Source organism: Mus caroli, chromosome 4 (assembly GCF_900094665.2).
Source record: "Mus caroli chromosome 4, CAROLI_EIJ_v1.1, whole genome shotgun sequence".
Lineage (NCBI taxonomy): Eukaryota > Metazoa > Chordata > Mammalia > Rodentia > Muridae > Mus > Mus caroli.
The window spans coordinates 52,296,436-52,310,028 of NC_034573.1; the positions used below are offsets into that span (position 1 = coordinate 52,296,436).

Consider the following 13,593-nt stretch of genomic DNA (forward strand, 5'->3'; position numbering starts at 1 on the left):
AAGGAACTCAATTCCTTTTAAATGCAAATATACTTTTTTAAAAACCAAATGCCAAGCACTCCCAAAGTAAGCACAAATACCATAGTATGTTGGGAATAAGGAATGCTGCAATCCCAGAATGAAACAATCCATCAGAGCTTCTGCAAAAGCTGCCTACCTCTAGCTAGGACAGTCCGGGGAACCATCATGGTCCTTAGGTCCTTGCCTAGGCAGCACTCCTAGTACTCCTGCCCCTTAGAATTAAGACAGTCAAAGCATGTTTGTCCCTCTTTCCTCAGGGCCAAGACAAATGCCCAATTAAGAAAGTCCTTGTTATATAGTTATTTTCTCCAAACCCAAACATTCCCTCATAAGGAGGAGAAAGGATCATAAGACTCACGAAGCTAATGAAACTCTGGAGGCTCAGGAGCCCAAAACATTATGATATTTCTTCCCCAGTTACATAAGCAGTAAACAATTACAGAAAAAAGGAGAGTATCCATGCAGCACTTGGCCCAAGTCTGTCAGGGAGCTCTAAGAACTTGATTTTCATGAACTGTCATGAAAACTGACATGCTTTGCAATCCAGCAGGTACCTTTGAGTCATTCCTGTAAGCAGTCCCTCACCCAGGCTCCTGTAAGAAGCCCAAATAAATTCCTTGTTTCACCAAGATAAACCTGGGTAGAATTTCTTTGGTTTGCCATTGGCACATGTTAAGGTGTGGAGAGACATTATTGCATTCCTCAGGAAAAGTCATGGGTATTGTATCTACAAGAACTAGTAGCAAACTCCTTAAGCAAGGCAAAGTTAAGAATCTATTTCCTGGTATGTATCAAATCCTAGCCTTTCGGTGTAAGATGCCAGACTGCTTTAAACTCCCTACCAACACAATATGATCCATAAGAAGTTTTCCCCTTTCCTGCTCGCCTCAGCTGCCTTCAAGATTATTTCCTTACTGCCTTCAACTCCTTACCTCTTCACACATACACACAGGAAAGCAAAGAAATCATGAAGGCAGCTTGATAGCTGGACCAGATGATTTAACAAGAGTCCTCATCAATTTCTAAGATGCAGTGAGTTAAGTGCCAGATTCCTAATAAACAAACACTCTTAAGTTCACAAACACTCCCTCCTCTAAAAAGGCCTTTCTCCTCAGAACCAGCAGCTGGCAGGCAACCAGGCAGGAATTAATTTTAATAAGGTAGTGAGCAGAAGGATCACTTTGGCTTACAAAAGCAAGCTTGAGGGAGATACTACGTAAGAATTCATAATAGTCCAACATAGGATAGTTACTATCCACCAAAAGCAGTTCATTACTTGCTCATTTGGATGTGAAGATTTTTTTTTTTTAAACAATGGAACTTTAATCTTTATTTACAGGACATGACAGGGTACGAAATTCCACATAGAAATAAATTCAGAGGACAGCTTCATAGAGTATGTACAGTTTATTTCTAAAATGTTTTGTTTGCTTGTGTTTTGTTTATTAAGTCAGTATCGCACACTATAACCCTAGCTGCCCTGGAATTCACCGAGTCCAGAACAGCCTCAAGAGTTGTGGTGATCCTCCTGTGTCTGCCTCCCGAGTACAGGGAGGCATGCACCATCAGATCTGTCTAAAAAGTCACAATTTCAATCCTAGCACTTGTGTTTAGGACTGCTTGTCTTCAGTATAGCATAAAAGCATTAATACATTTCTCATGGATTCCAAAACAATTAAAGAATCTAGGATGCAATAAGCAATTCCCTCATTGCTCTACTAAACAAGTCTTTCAACCTCCCAATTTTTATTCCTCTACACACCACAGGGAAAAAGATAAGAAACAGCAAAAATAAACTAAAATTTATTCTGAAGTTGAATTCTGATTTATAAAACATTCCAGCCCTCAAAATTCCACTTAAATGAATTAGCCATTATATACTGTAATTAGCAGTATACATACAAAGAAGTCATAAAATAATAGTCTAAGAGTTATAGTAAAAGACAGGCACACAGTAGACTTTTGGACTGGTGACACCAAACCCCAAGTAGTCACTAGTACTGAATTCATGGAGTTTCAAAGAACTATCCAGCATCATCGAGAAGCAAAACTGGAATCACACTCTTTGTAATACTAACAGAATAAAACAGCTTTAAAAAAAAAAACCACAGTGCATATTAAAGTAACAGAATCAAGAATACCCAATTACCATAAAGATACCTCCTCTAATACCTTTTTTTAGAAGTTAAAATAAGTGATTCCATAATAATGTTCCTGAAACTGTAAAATTTTTTTTGTATAGCAGGTATCAGTTATAAACTGATTGTTTATAACATTGTTTCTGCCTGTGCACATTGCTAACTAATATTTTCAAAGTCTGGATTTTTTTCTTCTTTTTTGCTCATTCTTTTATATTTATCACCACAGAAAACAGAAATATCAGACACATACAAACTAATATGAACTTCACTGGTTCTCTCAGGTAACTAGGAAAGGAAAAAGGAAAACTGGGGGGTGGGAGGGAGTGAAGATCTTAAAAGAAAATTGCTACCTAACAATCTATGCATTTTTAAATCTGCTATAAAAATGCACATATCCTCATGAACTAAATCTACTAACCTCTACAATCAATGTGATACATGGTTTATCCAATCTTGACAAAAGTCCTCTGGATCACCAATGGTATGTTCATCCACTCGTACATATGCAATTGTATAAAGAATCTATTATTTAGAACACCAAAAAAAATACAATTAAGACTTGTACACAGAGCTACCACTTTAAGAAAAATAAGCACTTTTAATTTCTTGCTAACATCTTTGATGCCCTCCTTTGCATTCAGAATAAAGAAAAATAAAGTGATTATCAAATTTGGTGAAGAAGGGTATTGCACAAACAGAACTTGAGCCTACATAAATCTTCAAAAGATACACTGATAACTGACTAAAGATTTTAAAACTCCAGTACCAATACATGTAATTTATCATATAAATATGTGCATATCATAAGAATATTAAAACTTTAAATTAAAATTAAAGGAAGTATCTCAGTTACACAGTGGTTTTGTGAGAAGAGGGTTAGTTGGCCGGTCCTCGTTACCAGTAATATAACTGAGAAATATAAACGCTTAAGTGCTTAGGAAGCTGAAACAGGAGGATCAAGAATTTGAAGTCAGCATGGGCTACATAGTGTGACTTTGTCTCAAAACTCAAGAAAACAAAAGATAACTCTACTAACTCACAAATTCTCCCAGGACTCATCTCCTTGAATATTGTCATCTCAACCCTCCCTACATTTCACAGGCTCCAAAGAGCTGTCTTCAGAACAAGCCATCCATTCCTATGATCCCATTGTCCCCACCTCTTCAAAGCTTTAGAATCAAATTTCCCACATGGACGTGCAACTCATGTGCCAAATACTACCAAACTTTTATCATGCATCTTACATCATTTCTTCCCATTCTTAGAATCCTATAAGCTTGTTTTATTGTAATCCCCTCTTATAAATGGGATAACCAAGGCCCAAAGGTAGGCAGTTTTGTGTTCAAGGACACATTAACCAAAAGTGATAAAGTGATAAATTTGAAACCAGCTTTGACTATAATTTCAGAGACACTGATCACTACCCAAACCATTTCCTTAAACTATTCAATAAAGATTTCTCCATCATTCATTCATTCATTCATTTGTTGGATACAATCTTATTTTTGTTTCCTCTACATTTCCAACTCTCTAAGTCTGCCTAAAAACTACTTTCTGCCCTATTTCTCTATCCTGCAGTCTCCAGTTAGAGTCTTAGAATTGTCCCTAACTCTTTCCTCTCTTTAATAACCCTCACATATATAATAACAACCCAATCATTTCTACATACTTTAGGACTTCAATTAAAATTATCTTTGTGCCAAATCCATTTTCACTGTCTCAAGTCAGACTCTACATTTCTTTACCCATTTGATCCCCTCCTTGTAAATCTTGTGCTCTAGATCTGTGGATTCTTGCAATTAATTATTTCACCACTGTTATCTGTTATTCTTATAAAATAGACTTTCTCATGTTGTATATCAGCCCTTTCGAAACTCTGTTAGTTCTCTACTGTCTACAGAACTACGTACAAACTCTTTACATTGGTTGGCTTTTCTATGCCTTGGCCCCATCCTATCTTCCCAGTGTCTTCTGTTCTCTCCTTTCCCCACAGATTCCTTAACTGTTTATACAGAGCACTTGCACATATAACTCTCTTAACACCACTCGAGTATTTCTTGTCATCACCCTTTCTTACGAGAAAGAAAGAAAGAATATTCAGGAAAGTAATTTGTTCTAGATCCCAAATAATCAAGGCACTATATACCAAGTCTCAGATTACCAAGTTTATTTCTTTTCCTAGTTCTTCACACAGCCACAGTAAACATACCTTCATTACTCTCATAGGATTTATTTAGCCTGTTCTTAAAATGCATGATTATTACTTTTCCATGTTTCAATTTAAGCTACTATTCCTTAGAGCCTAGAATGCTATACTTAGTTCATTGAAGTTTCCAAAGACATATATTAAGCTTTTTTCATATCATGCTTCATATCAGCTATTTATATTGGCATATAAATCTGTGTCTAATTAACTATAAGCACTCTGAGGACAAACCATAAATTACTCAATTTTAAAGGTCTGCTTACTGAACTGGAAAATATGTAGATAAAACATGTAATACAAGATAGCAATCACCAAAGCAAGTCTTGGCCAGGAGTGAAAGGAGAAAACAACTGGATCAAACCATTTGAGCACACTAGCACTGCCTACAGTTTTAACATCTATCTTCTGAACAAGACTAGTATCTCCATGCCAACTTCTGGCATTGGCCTTTATTAAAATTGTTTACTGGAAGCACAGTTCAAAAAGAATAGAGTAATAATAAACTGTGGAATTGGGGGGGCGGGGAAGGGGATTCTGTTGTTATTTTCCATTTTTTAACTTCCTATTTGCTTATGTAATCAAAATTTAACAATATGGGCTTGACAGCCTTTCTACAAAGATCAACTCAATAGTCTATATATCTGTGGTTACAATTATTATCTTTGAAGGACTATTTCCGTATGCCCAAATAATTAATTGTTCAACTACACAACTACATACCAGCTTGCCACATATCATCCTCTTAAAAAAAAAAAAAAACACTCTCTGAAGATTGTAAGAATGTTGTTTATCTGATACCACTGAGGTTTCACATGACTGTGCCTAAGATCACACTGAACAGGACCTGCTTCAAGATTATGTTGCTTCTTCAAGAGTTGTCCATAACCCAACAAAGATCAGGTTTGAATGCCACCTAACAGTTATAAGCCAAGACCATGAAACTACTAAGCAGCTGACCAAGCAAAAACACTTGAGTCCTTTCTTCCCCTGTCAGAAGCACCTCTTCCAGCTACTGAAATAGTGACATTGCTGGCTTTTCCATAAAGTAATAAAGTCTAGCTATCTGCCCTCTATTGAATTTCACTCCAATTGCAAATATGAGCCTAAATACAAAGAAAACCAGACATAAGTAATTACAAATGAGATTTAAAAAATACTTTTAATATAAACTAACTAATCTCTTTTTCCACATACTATCCAAAAACACATTCTACTCATCAAACACAGAACACTACCACAATAGAACCCTTCAACAACATACTCACCCTGATTTTGACCTTTATACGAGAGACTAAAATGAAAAAAAATGAAAATATAACTACTTCTTTCTATAACTGTAAGGAAGTTAACAGCTGACAGAACAGAAGTGACATAATTTTTTAAATTAAAGAACCTAAGTTCAAGCCCTAACTATGCCCCAAGATACCATTTGGTACCATTTGGTTGATAGCACCAAACTCACAGTTACTCTGAGGAGTCAGAACATAGGTACAAACTAGGGTACCTCTCTAGAGTATTAAAAAAAAAAATAGTTTTACTATTTCTCTGTTATAGCCATATGATTCAAAGTAAAATATATAAAATTTTAAATTTTTTTAAAAGAACATAAAATCTAACAAAACTGAAAACTATCTTGCCTTCCTATTTTTTGGTCACTTGCAAGTTCAAAGGTTTTATATCAATTCAATCAATCAAAGGCTGGCATGGTAGTGCAAGCCTATAATCTCAACAGTTTGAGGCTAGCCTTGGCTAAATACCCACACGTGTCTCAAGTGGGGAGAGGGGAAAGAAAAAGGGATAACGGAAGGAGGAATGTAGTGACTAACGGTCAATTTTTGCTACTCAGGAGCTCCTCCAGTGTGCTATGATAATATAATTAAAAGTGACTGTGTATATAAAAGATAGAGGACTTAATACAACTCAACAGTAGGCCACCAAGTGGTGTACAGAGATGGTGAGTACACAAATATTCACTTCAGGTTTTCTGAGTGTTGAGTTCCATAATAAACTAGATAGGGTAAAAAAAACAATGCTGCCACCCGGAGGAATGCTTCTACTATCTACTATACAGAAATGACAGTAAGCCAGACACAGTAGTTAGCAGACTGTAGTTAGTTTTAGTCCTAGCATTCTGTTAGGCTGAGGCAGGAGGATTTCTGGAGCCCAAGAGCTGGAGACTAGCATGTGTAACATAACAAAACCAATCTCAAGAACAGTAAAATACCACCAGACGTTCAGATAATTAGCTCCTTTGTCTTGAAACACTCAAAGTACCTTTACCATTCATCTCCTCTTAATACAGCCGTTCTTTAGAAATAATGCTTGGGGGGGGGGGCTTTTGCCATACACTTCAGGCTGACCTCAAACTATAGCTCTGGCTTCAGCTTTATACATGTTTGGGATTGCCAAAAAATGTCACCATCCTCATTTGAAATGTCTTAACCTGCACACATGTGTATGGTCTAAAGTTATTCTAAGGTACCAAATATCAAGCCTTTAATCTCTCCAGAATAAAAACAGAAACTAAATCAACAAATTTCTTCGGTACAGTAATTTGACCAAAGAAAACAGAACAGCTAGAATGGGACTATCTGTTCCTAACTTTAACATTTGCTGCTAACGCTAATAAATCTCTTAACCAGAAATACCCTCAGCATCTTAACAGGTATCTGATATATAAGTACACACTGTAGATACAGAAACACTTGAACCACTCCAAATTGTTAATTCTTTCTCATTTTCTTTCCCATCTCTACCAGTAACTGAAATGTTAATGTACTTAGTGTTACAACAGAAACCCAAACACCATGAGACATGTCAATTTTAAAATACATTATTATTTCTAATTGATATCAGATGACCTGATGTCTGCTAAAATGGTACTAGTGAGAATACACAAAATAATAATTATTGACAATAATATGGAGAAGTGAAACCCTTTATGCAGTGATGGTGGGAGTGTGAAATGGCATGGTCACTGGGAAAAAGACAAATGGCAGGCTGGGAGTGTGACTGGTGGTAGAGCACTCACATACTAGCACTTCATACTAATGTGAAAGGCTCTGGCTTCAATCCCCAGAACCACAAAAGTGAAACAAACAAAACGGCAGTTCCTCAAAAGTTAAGGGTGTATTCCCCAAAAAAAAAAAAAAAAAAAAAAAAAGAACTGAAAGAAGGACCACTGCAGCATTATGGATGACAACTAAAATTTGGAAGCAACGTGTCCATAGAAAGATGAATGGATAAGAAAATGTATAACATGCAAGAGAGCATTATTCAATCTTAGAAAGAAAATCATGGCAGATGTTATAGCAAGGATAAACTCTGAAGACATTATACTAAATTTAAAAAACACACACACACACACAAACCGGGAGAAAAAAAAAAAGACAAACACAGTGGAAAGTTAGCTGGTGAAGTTCAGAGACAAAAAGCAGAAAAGTGGCTGCCAGGGGATTCAAGGAAGAGGAGGGAAGGAGTTGTTTAACAATTACAGAATTTTAGTCTTGAAAGATGAAGAATCCTGAAGATGGACGGAGGTGGTGATTGCACAACACAATGTACACAATGACCCTGAACTTCACACTTAAAATATGGTTAGGATGATAAATCTTGTGATGTGTATCTTACCACCATAAAAACACTGAAAAATAAAACTGAGAAATTGGTCTCTTCAAAGGTCAAGTGGTGATTCCATTGGGACTGAGAGGCAAACACTCAACACTGTGGCTACCTCCATCTACCTCTCCGCACCCGGAGACCTCCCTCTTCTTGCTCTCCTCAGAGTCTCCTTTCTTCCCAGAGCCAAACCAAACGCTTACTTCAGCTTCCAACCGAGCAACTAGCACTCCTGCTCCACCAGTTCAAAGCAGCATGGAACTTAATCCCTCTAAACGTTTATGCCTCCTCTTTAAAACAAGGGATAATTCCTACCTACCTGCCACACAAGGTTGTTATGAGGGCAAAAGTGAGATCACGTTCATAAAAGTAGCTTTCAAATGCCAAGCACCAAAGAAACATAAATTAAGTTTAACTACTTTCACATGGCGATTGAGACGCTTTAATAACATAAGCTTCACAAACATACGCTTACAACACCTCACCCATGCTGGCATTTAAAATACACATCATCCTCAAATAACACCTTTCTTTTTTAGTCTTTACTGAAGGGCAACATAAGGGAGTAGGGTTCTCGTAAATACCCTAAAGCATTTGAACCAACCACCCAAAACGCAATCGATTATCCTACATATCTCACGAAAACTGAATATTTATGACCCCAGAATAGGCTGACAGCATCCTAGAACTACACTTCCCACAAAGCATAGAGTGGAACACTGGCAGCAGGCTGGGCGGCCTGGCATTAAGGGCGACCACTGCTCCCAGCGAGCTTGGATCGTCATCCCCTGGAAAATCGCAACGCTTGGCATGGAGTGGGACTCTCTCCTTTCTGACAGCTCCGTCACCCTCGTTTTGTTTTTTTGTTTTGTTTGTTTGTTTTTTCTGCCATTAACAGCGGCCTTATTGGCCTTTACAAGCTTCAACCTGAAAGTCATCTCCCATCTGTGACCTTTCTGCCGATTCCTTGGAGGTGCGGGAAAGGCACCCTCTCCCCTTCCCCAAAGCTCCATGTCCAGAATTCGCCCGTCAGTCAGAATCAAGGGACATGCGGGGGGTCAGAAGGAACGGACGGGTGGACACAGTCCGACCTGGGGGCGACAGGCCGCGCGCCAGCTCCGGTAGCAAGCCAGGGGCCCGGGATCCCCCCAAAGGCCCGGCCGAAACAGATTTCGAGCAGGGGTAGCTAAGCCCGGGGCTCTGGTTTCAATTTCACGACGTGACTTGCAAACCTGCGGCCTACGAGCGCCCGCGGCGGCGGCCCGCGCCCGTTCGCCCGCCCTCCCGCCAGGCCTGAGCCCCGGAGCCCCGTGCCGAGACCACCGCACACCCGCTTGCCCGGCCCCGCGCCCCACCAGCCTCCCGTGTCCGGCCGGGCCCGGTCCCGGCCCTGCGTGGAGTTAAATCCCGCTCCCGGCTGCAGGCTCCGCGCCGCACTTACTCAGCTCGTCCTGGGAGGCGGAGGCGGCGGCCGCAGCCATGTTGCGCCCGGGAGCGAGCGAGGGAGGGGCGGGCGGCCGGCGAGGGGGGCTCGCGGCCGTCGCCGTGCCGTGCCGTGCCGCGCCGCGCCGCGCCGTGCCGTGCCGCAGGGGCCCGGAGCCGCCTCGGGTCTCTCACGCGGGCCGCGCTGCGCCCTCGAGGCCCGCCCGCTGCCTGCGTCCTCTGCGCTGCGAGCGTCGCTCTCGCCGCGCCTCGCGAGCTCGCGACTCGGGAGCTCCCTCTCAGCCTCGCTCCTCGGAGGAGCCGCTGCCGCCCGTGCGGCCGAGTGACCGCGCGGCGGCTCTTCGGCTCGGCGCCCGGCTTGCTCGCCTCACGCCGGCTCTTATATTTAGAAAGAGCTGAGCCATCCTCCCCCCCTCCCGCTCGGCCTCCGCCGGCCCCTCGCGCGCCCGCTCGCCCGCCCTCGCTGCCTCGCTCGCGCCGCGTCCTGCCCACCTGCCGCCGCCAAGCTTCCCCGGCGCGGAGCGGGAGACGCAGACGCGGCGGGCCAACCCCACCTGAGCCTCATTCCCTCAGCCGCACGCAAGCACGCGGCCTCTGACCTGAGTCGGAGCCGGTCTCCATAGCCCGGGATGCTGCGGCGACCCAGCGAGGTGGAGGACCGGCCGGGCCCGAGGAGACGCGCGGCCGCTCCGGAGGAGCCTGCTTGCGGGCCGCCGCGGAGAGCTTCCCCGCCCCGGGCTGTGGCGTTAAAGGTCTGCGGCTGTCACGTCCACCTGGCCGGAGCTGGAGGAAAACGCGCTCGGACGGAGGAAGAGACGCGGACTCGGAAAAGTAGAGCGGGGCTCGAGTCGGAGGAGGAGGAGGAGGAGGTGGAGGAGGAGGAGGAGGAAGCCCCGCCCTGCGCCTCGCGCCCAACTTCTCGGCCGCCGCGCTGACTCAGGCCGGGCCTTAGAGCAGCCCCGAAGTTAGAGCACGGAGAGACCTGCACCGAGGGCTCACACTGGGGGATGCTCCCCTAACGTTAGCCTCCCGAGCGAGCTGCGAGCCAGGGAAGGGGGCCGGAAACCACGATATTTGAGCTACCAAGACGTGCTTTAGATTCCTTCTTAACCCGAGTTTAGTGGCAATCCCAACTTTTAACTTTAAGCCTCTCCTTGGTCCATGAGATCGTGTACAGCTGCAAAATGGAATTCAAATCAAGGGCTTATATGGTTACTATAAGAAAAACCAAAAAAGAAAAAAAAAGAAATTAGGTGCCAGATCAAAGACATATTTTAGAGGAAAAAAAAATAATCGAGACCCTAAATGATCTGAAGTTGCATATATTCCCGCAAAATGGAATTCCTAGGGCCCTAGATAATGCCTTGAAATTTGAATACATGCGGCTCCCAAGGTAACATAGGCAAGTACGAGATAGCAACAAACACTGGCCATGTTACTTCCTGTATTAATTTTACATTTACAAAGAAATTTACATTATCTTTGTCATTATCGTAAAAATAAGAGTCCTTCCTCCTTGTTCAGCTACCTCACCCATCTCACACCCAAGAGAAAAATTATGAAATGCAGAATTTGTTGATGCTTCAAGACCTAGTGTCTGCACACATGTACAGCCCCAGGTACAGTTTGGTTCATAGTGATAAAGCTTGGATATGGTCTCTCTCTCTCTGTCTCTCTCTCTCTCACACACACACACACACACACACACACACACACTCCTTCCCTGCTGCTTGTTTTACCCGATGCTGGACTTTGGGACAATAATTGGATCCTGAGAGTCTGGCCTAATCAGAGGTTAATACTCATTGCACAGCTCCGTTGCCCGTGGAAAAGCAGGAGGTGGGGCTAACTGAAGGAAGTATATCACTGGAGGTGTGTCCTTAGGGACTGTGTTGCAATGGCCTCTTCCTGTCATTGCTGTCTGCTTCGTGTTTGCTGTGAGAGGGGCTGCTTTATTTCATCACACACACCCTGCCACGTGTCCAGCCCCACCTCGAGTCCACAGCAATAGAACCAAGTGACCATGTACCACACCTCTGAAACTGTGAGCCAAATACAGTTTGTTTGGTTTTTTTACTCATTTTAAATGGTCATAAACTTGTCACAGTCACAGAAAAACAAACACAGGTGGGGTCCAGGTTCTGGGTAAATGTTTTCAACCCCCACAAACACTTTCAATATTAATTCAAAGAACTACATTACCATTTTTGTTAATGGCTTAATAGTATATGTACCTTCTCCCCAGCCCCATTCCCATATTCCCCAATCTTACCCTGCTCTCCAGATTGACTGACTCCAGACTAACTCCTTGACTCCTCTCCCTCCTGGGGACTTGAAACTGACTAGATTTGTATAGTGCTCTGAGCCTCAGTGCTTTTTTTAGTGGGCATTCTTGCTCTTTGGCTTGGCATCTCTTCCAAAATAAATGCAAAGGCCGTTTATAAACAATACTAAAGTACAGAAATGTCTCTCCACCCCTCCCAGTACCATTGTCCACTACTTTACTCCTCAGAAAGGATTCAAAACTTGTCAGCAGTTTGATGCATACGAACTCTCCTAGTTCTGTACTCTATAGTAAAGCACTCTAAATGTCATGAAAGGCTGGCTAAGGGTCTTTTTGATCTATTTAGGTGTTCAGAGATGGCAAGGATAGAGGCTGGAGAGATGGCTCAGTGGTTAGAAGCATGGTTGCTCTCCCAGAAGACCCTTGTTCACTTCCCAGGGTCCACAAGGCAATTAACCATCTGTAACTCTTGTTCCACAAGATCTGACTGACACCTTCTAACCTCTGCAGGCACTGCATGCGTGTGGGGAACAGACATGCATATGCAGACAAAACACCCACACACATAAAAATAAACAAAATCTCAAAAAAAAAAAAAGTGACAAGAATAGTTTCCTTGGTGTTAGCATCTCTGAGCTCTTGGGCACAGCTCCGTCCCTGAGGCCTAGAGGTATATGACTCTAAGCTTTCAAAGGCAGAGGCTTATACTATACATGTAAGTGCTCAGGTCAAAGCAAGCCACAGCCCTCAAAAGTCAGGGGCTTTTTGCTCCAAAATGGCTCAGTCAGCCTTGGAACCTTAGGAAATCCGGTCAGAGGCTATCACTCTGGGCACGGAACCCAGCAACTGGTGTGACAGCAGCAAACCTCAATTATCAGGACCCTTGGCTCTGAACCCCCGCCAGCTCTCTGGAAGTCTTGCATGGATGGGACTTTCAACTTCACGGACTCTACTCTTCACCGTTTCTTACCTTTGGCTCTTCTCTCTACAGTCTCCTGCCATGGCCTGCTCTCTGAAGCTCTCAGGCTATTTTCTTACTTCCACTGCTGCTGCTGCTGCTGTCGCCACCACCTCTGTTAGTACCCCTGCTGGGGCTGAACACCACCCCAGTGCTCTCTTCTCTCCATGCAACAAGTTCAGTCCGCTCTACCTATAGTAAAGACTACGTATGGGCAAATGAAAGGCCACTCAAGAGAGACTTTTATTGGCGCCTGGTATGATACAGAGATAGTACATGGAAAAGAAGGCTTCAAAACTGACCCCAGGAGACTAAGAAGTAGGCTGCTTATAAAGCCAGAAAGGGGGTGTGGCATATGTAAGAGCAGCTCCTAGCTCCATCAGTCAGAGCTTTGCCTGTTTAGCAATCATGACCTAGTTCATTGGTGTCAATCAAGAACTTTTTTGCTGAGTCACCAGGGAACATGTTTCCCCTTGGCCTTAAGCAGACTATAACTCAAGATAGGTAACATCATCAAGATGTCCCTGAGACTTATGACGAAAGTGAAGTCTCCAAGAGCTGGTGCAAGCTGACTAGGACAGACATGACAAAAATGAGACCTCTTAAGCAGCTATCATCATAATGGTGCTCAAAACTACAGTTGGATTTGCTCAGTTCCCATGCAATGTTCAAAGCAGCCAGGCCACCATGATAGCAGCACTCCTGCTGTAGCCCCCTAAAAGGGACTGCTTGATTGACATTTTCGAGTCAAAGCAGTGGGATACATGGGATGAGTCTGACAGTTGTCTGTCAAATGGTGAGTGGCTCAGTCAAGACAGCTTTGATCATTTAAAAGGAAAAGACATGAAAGGGTATTTACATTAAAGGCCTATTGTGAACCAGTACTTACCTCACAGTGTTTAACCTTATTCAACCTCTACTG

General features: G+C 42.9%; 1 protein-coding gene across 4 annotated transcripts in view; it reads right to left on the reverse strand.

Annotated features, from left to right (window-relative positions):
* Ecpas (Ecm29 proteasome adaptor and scaffold) overlaps positions 1–10,275 on the reverse strand; it is a 118,551-nt gene extending 108,276 nt beyond the window's left edge. Inside the window, exons 1-2 of one of the 4 annotated variants that reach the window (XM_021159335.2) lie at positions 10,029–10,275; positions 2,581–2,684 (exon numbers count right to left, since the gene is read on the reverse strand). In XM_021159335.2, the coding sequence (XP_021014994.1) occupies positions 2,581–2,602 (22 nt within the window). In that variant the 5' untranslated portion in view covers positions 2,603–2,684; positions 10,029–10,275. Of the gene's footprint in view, positions 1–2,580; positions 2,685–9,427; positions 9,552–10,028 lie in introns of those variants that run through there. The other 3 variants (XM_021159334.2, XM_021159333.2, XM_021159332.2) reach the window with 3 other exon arrangements.
* Between the last annotated feature and the right edge of the window lie 3,318 nt (positions 10,276–13,593).